Source organism: Gopherus evgoodei, chromosome 10, assembly GCF_007399415.2.
Source record: "Gopherus evgoodei ecotype Sinaloan lineage chromosome 10, rGopEvg1_v1.p, whole genome shotgun sequence".
Lineage (NCBI taxonomy): Eukaryota > Metazoa > Chordata > Testudines > Testudinidae > Gopherus > Gopherus evgoodei.
Window position 1 is genome coordinate 7,189,659 of NC_044331.1, and position 6,000 is coordinate 7,195,658.

Consider the following 6,000-nt stretch of genomic DNA (forward strand, 5'->3'; position numbering starts at 1 on the left):
GGTAATCAAGCAGGTCTCCTTCCCCGGTTTGCTCTCGCGTTCTCCGAACCCCCCTTGAAGCCGCCCAACAGCGCTGCAGTGTGGCCACATTTAACACCACTTGCAGCGCTGGTTGCTGTAAGTGTGGCCACTCTGCAGCGCTGGCCCTATACAGCTGTACTAATACAGCTGTAACAACCAGCGCTGCAAAATTGTAGATGTAGACATACCCTAAATCTCCCCATACTTATTGCAAGTGGGTGATAATAGCAGATAAAGAATCATTGTTTCTGGATTCAGAGTGGTAGCCCTGTTAGTCTGTATCAGCAAAAAGAACGAGGAGTCCTTGCGGCACCTTAGAAACTAACAAATTTATTTGGGCATAAGCTTTCATGGGCTAAATAAATTTGTTAGTCTCTTAGATGCCACGAGGACTCCTCGTTCTTTTTTCACTGTTTCTGGAGTGACTGATTGGTTGTTAACAATCAGGGACACTTTTGTCCATGACAGTCTCTTTCTGTCAACAAACCAAGCAAACAAACAAGGAAATTCCTGTGAACAGGAAAATGAAGAAGAGCCTGTCTGAAACTGACAGAAGAGCAGAGGCTCCGATTTGTAATGGTATTGAGACATTGCTCTACTTAGCTCTGCAAGACCTGAATAACTTAGAAACTAAGTCCCATTTTCAAAACTGATTTAGGAGCCTACTTCTCACCAGAAGTCAAAATCACTGTCTAAATTGCCTTGTCCTTGCAGTGCTGAGTGGAGACGTGCCTAAATCCCTTTACAAATCTGGGCCTGAACTGAAGTCCAGATTTGACCCATCCTTTGCTGCTCTTGCTGGTGCACAGGAATGGACGTGAATAGAGTTTTGGTTATGATCAATTGTATTACCAGTTTCACGTTGGAGGGTATCTTGGCTTTGGAAGGAGATGACTCCCCGGTCTAACATGGTTTTGCCATCTCTCACTACTTACTAGGATTCTGTTCCCACTGAAGGGAATTGGTCTCAGAACAGCTGGTGGTTTTGCTTCTGCTTTGTGAGCCGCAGCGATGGGTTAAGAATGCGTTTGCTGGCTCTTCCTCACCTAGACTAGACTCCTCTCTGGGCCCTGTATTCAGTGGCACTGACTATTTGTGGCTGCCACTGATTTCAGCTGGAATTGTGGGCGAGAGCGCCTCTGAAAATCAGATTTCAAATAATTGTCACCTAGTTCTTTGGAGGGCATCTGTGTTTGGTAGGAAGAGAGAAAGAGACCGAATGCATCAGCACTTTAGTTACCTGGAGGCAAGAGGATTCTCCTCTTGGGGGAATCTTTAATTGTTCACACCTTTTGTTCTTGTATGTGTTGAAAAATACCCTGGTGCTTTGGGAGTCATTTTCACCAGACTTCCAATGGGAATATCTTCAAAACATAGATTGTTATTCATACTGTACCTTTAATGTAATAAACATTCATCTCTGTTGGAAGTACAGATAAGTTCATCAGCTCCATTCTAATCCTTAGCCTTTGTTTTGAGGGATCCCACTGAATAAGGTATTATAAACTGCTCAGGCTGGCTGCAGTTTTCCTCCAGTGCAATTCACATCATACCTCTGACACACAAAATGCAAAGTTTACAAATCCCCAGGCAGGAAGGCAAAATAATTGTATGTTATCCTTTCACTTTTCATCTGAACACAGCATTAGAGATCAGAGATGCAGGCTCTGCTTTTAAAGGAAATTGCTTGTCTCGGGAGAATAGGCTGAAAGCTTTTGTTACCGTGTAGCAGAACTGCCCGACTGCAGCAAAATCTTAGGAATTAGTTCAGCTGAAAGTCCCTGCTGCTAGCCCCTCCAGCACAAAGGGAAGCGGGGAGACGCTGGCCTGTAAATAGCTAACTGCGATACACGGGGTGTATTTGGGGAGAGTGCTTCACTCTCCTGGAAAGCTGTTGCTTAGCTGCTGTTTTTTCCTCAGCCAGCTCTAGCCTGTATTACATGGGCTCAGTCGGTACCCTCGGATGCTATTCCAATGGCAGTTCTAGATACAGATCACAGAGAGGGGATAACATATGTTTGTAAGAGTGTTCAGCTGGCAGCCTGCTGCAGTCATCGACCTGCAGTCTGAATAAAACAAATATTATGCTTGGCAGCCTCATCCCATTTCATTCTTTAAATAATGGTGTCCAAAGCTTTTGCCAGTGCTTGTTACCATGGATATCGGTTGATTGATGTGGGGACATTACAATGAAAGACTGTCAGCAACAGCTGGCACAGATGAGAGACAGCCCCGCCTCCACACCCCTCACCCAGTGCTGGATAAATACCCTCTGGCTACGGGCCCAAGGGAAGAGAGCACCACGGCGAACGAGCACATCTTATGCCAAGTCCTAAAGAGCCACCAGACGGGCTGCAGGGAGCTGGTTCCAGAGCAAAGAGCCTGTGCCGGCGGGGTCCTGCTGGCCACAGCCTGGAGTCCAGCTCTGAGAACAGCCGGCAGGGCCTCCTCGTTGGTGGCCATTACTGTCATAGGGCGTTAAGGAGAGCAAGGGAGTTGCTTTGCCAGCAAAATTGTGGGGAGAGACCCCCTCATAGTAGTGTGAGGTCCCTCCTGCCCCCCAAACATTCCCTCCCTCCCTGACCCTTGCAAACCTCCCTCTCCCCCACAACTCCCTCCCCTCGCCCAAAGGCTCCCCTCCTCTACTTTTCTTACCTTCCAACAAACAGCCCCCAACTCTCCCTCCCTAAAATACCCCCACCCCTCCCTCCAACACCCCCTCCTCCCCTCCAACACCCCCACCCAAGCCTTCCCTTCCCCAAATACTCCTCAGCCCTCCCCTCTCCCACTCAACCCTTGTCCTCCCCTCCAGGCTGCTGGTTCTACAGCTTCTTCCCCCGAAGCACCTTCCACGCCCATTTTCTCCACCTATCTCCCGTCTCCCATACCTGAACCTCCTTCGGGGCAGGGGAGGGGGAAAGGATGAGCTGCTGCTGGGCTGGAACCAATCTCTTCCCTGGAGCTGGCTCAGCACCCCCCCCCCAATCCCCAATTGGGCTCCCCTTGCTCTGCATTCTCACCCTGGGGGGCAATGCGGAGGGAGCTGTTCCAGGTCCTGATAGCAGGGGGAACAGAGCAGCCCCCTAGTCACAGGAGGCAGTGACTGCGGCTGCCTGCTCCCTGTCTCCTCCTTCCTTCTACAACTAGGCCCAGGAAGGAGAGGCAGCCTCTGAGAACATGACCTGATGCTGGGCTTCCAACCCCAGCACGTGCTGCGGTGCTCTTGTGTCTAGGCCTCGGGAGCACTAGGTGGCTAAAACCCCAGTGACTAACTCCCTTTTCGCTGCTTCTCCTCACAGTGTTGAATCCCCCATGTGACTGCATGAAAGATGAGCAAAATAATAAGACCTCCACCACGGGGATCATCATTGGGATCCACATTGGAGTCACGTGCATTATATTCTGTGTCCTGTTCCTCATGTTTGGGTACAGAGGAAGGTACGGTTCTCTCCCCACACTGGCCGGGTGACATGAATACACTATCTACTTGTATTGTGCCGTTTGCTTTGCGCCAGCAGTTCTCAAGCTGGTGAAGGGTTCTCAGACTCAACCGCGTTGCAGTAGCACGAATGTCTCATGGACCACCTCCCATTTGTGAGTCCACAGGCCAGGCCGTGGTCCCACTTCTGATTGCAGGGTCTACTTCTCCTTCCATTGGTGATTGTGCCCCTCCACGTGGGATTGTATAACATCCCTGTTGCTGGTACAGTAATCGCTTACCTAGGCTCTGATCAAAGACCAGTTAAGTCAATAGGAGTCTTTCCATTGGCTCCAAAGGGTCTTGGATTAGACCTGAAGTGCATAGGAGTTGTGGGTGCTCACTTTATTGTAAGCAGAGCTGTGCAGCCACATCCGGCAAGAGTCTTTTGATGTCAATCCAGCACCGTCCCCTCTACTAAACCCATTAAAAGACAGTTACAGTAACTACTCTACCTGGGGCAACAGCTGAGGTGCAACATGGGGTGGACACATCCGCAGGGAGATCTGCTTTGAAAACCGTGTCAGAGAAATGGGTTATAAGGAGGAGCGAGAGAACATGGTGCACCAATAAGTGTGGAAGGGGTTTCGGATGTCAGGAGGAGGAGAGGCAGAGACAAAGACTAGAATTGTGACTTCTCTCAGCTTCTCTCTGAGCCTAGCTCCTGTTTTGGGAGGCTGTATATGAGCACAGAATTCACTGTAAGATGTGAATGGCGAGGTGTGTCCAGGCCCACCTAAAGGGGCGGCATGCAGTGCTGGGAGGTGCTACACTTTCAGTTTCCTCCCCTTTCGGTTTTCCAGACTGCTGATGTGTAAAAACGTCCAGGAACAGCTGTCAACCCCACAGATCCCGAGGAGTCAGAGGAACACCACAGGCCTGGTTCTGAATGGAGCCGCTCGGAGGGACAGGGACGACCTGGACATAAATGGGAAGCAACTGGAGATGAACGAACTGGAAAGGTTGTTTCTAGCATTGCCTTCCCAGGATCAACAGGATAAGGGAATAATGGTAAGGGTCCTGTCTTGACATTAATCATGGGATTTATAGACACTCTTCCCTTTCAAACACACTCCTCTCCCCTTGTTATGTAGAGAGATTTATATGCTTAATTCCCTTCCCTACATTGAAAATATAGATCCACTAAGCACTAATGTTTAATCCATTCCACACTGGGAGAGTGTGTGTCTTTGTCCCCCGCTAGTGGCTAGTTCATATAAGAAGTTAAGAGTCTATTATAGCTGCTAGCTAGAGGAATTATTCTTTTATCACAAGTGATAGCGGCTCCTGCTTTTAGCCCTGACGGTCTCAAGTTTGAACCCCACTGTCAGCCCAAACGGGGTTGGTTACGAATGTACAACTTCATAGTGGTAGCCACAAACAATCCTTATACCTGGCAGGTGGGGTAGAATTTAAACTGTAGATGTTAAGGACATCTGTGTAAAATGTGCATATTTGTTCCTGGATGAGCCATATCATTTCTAAGAAGCCCAGCATCTTCGTAGTGATAGCCAAATGCAACAATTATTGTCTTTGTAATAAGGTGTTTTTTCTCCTCTCAGCCAGATCACGTCCCACCTGACTCACATGATGAGACTCAGATATCTACATTTCCACTGGATGAATTCAGCATTATAGAAGAACAGCTCAATCCCCCAGCCAGCAGTCTGGCTCCTGATGATCAGGGTGGACCACTACACAACTTTAGCCAGGAAGTCCCAGCTTTGAAACATAGTCCCACCAATGAAGGATAATTGCCAAGTCTCTAAGTCTCTTGTAGGACTCACCGAGAACCATTCCCATGTCTGGTGATGTCTTTACAATGATTTGTCAATCTCAGGTCAATTTAAGATTTCTACAGTCTGATTTTTTTTGTTTTTACTTTATTATTTCTTTTATATCGATATACGGCTTTTTAGAAGCGCTATGAAGTTTATCTTCCTGACCTGTCTCAGGCCTCTTTGTGCATTTCTTCCTACAATTGCATTATCAAGACTGGTCATGATGGTTTTTCCCATGGCTGCTAGGTGACAGACTTTACAAATTCTCCAGTCTCTATCAAGGATGGAATATGGCGGAGCCTTGTTCCCTTGGCATCCCAGCCCATGTTCCCCATTAGCAGCTTTCGGAGTACTTTGTGATCTATTTTTTATTTCATGATGACTGGATTAAGATGAATCCTTCTAACTTGACTCCAAAAATTCAGGTCGGGGAAGGCCACCTCTCCATGGATTTGATGATTTTGTACACTTTTGCTATTTCTCAGGATGCTTTTTTGGTGATTGACTATAAATAAGAAAAAAAAATGTGTGTCAAAAGAGGCCTGCATGAGGGCTACTGAAAGACTTGGACAAACATCCCGAGTAGACTCAGAACCTACCTCAACCGGAATGAATGTCTTTGGGGAAGCAGCAAATATCTGTGTCTTCCTTTGTTTTCAAAACAAGTAGCATAGCACTTGGTCTGCATAAGCTTGGTACTACCTCAGAAGTCATGCTCCA

At 47.7% G+C, this 6,000-nt stretch overlaps 1 protein-coding gene across 1 annotated transcript in view; it reads left to right on the forward strand.

Moving 5' to 3' along the window:
- IGDCC3 (immunoglobulin superfamily DCC subclass member 3) overlaps positions 1 to 5,253 on the forward strand; it is a 169,546-nt gene extending 164,293 nt beyond the window's left edge. Inside the window, exons 11-13 of the mRNA XM_030578350.1 lie at positions 3,321 to 3,459; positions 4,303 to 4,510; positions 5,062 to 5,253. Coding sequence (XP_030434210.1) covers positions 3,321 to 3,459; positions 4,303 to 4,510; positions 5,062 to 5,253 — 539 coding nt within the window. The remainder of the gene's footprint in view (positions 1 to 3,320; positions 3,460 to 4,302; positions 4,511 to 5,061) is intronic.
- The last annotated feature ends 747 nt before the right edge of the window (positions 5,254 to 6,000 follow it).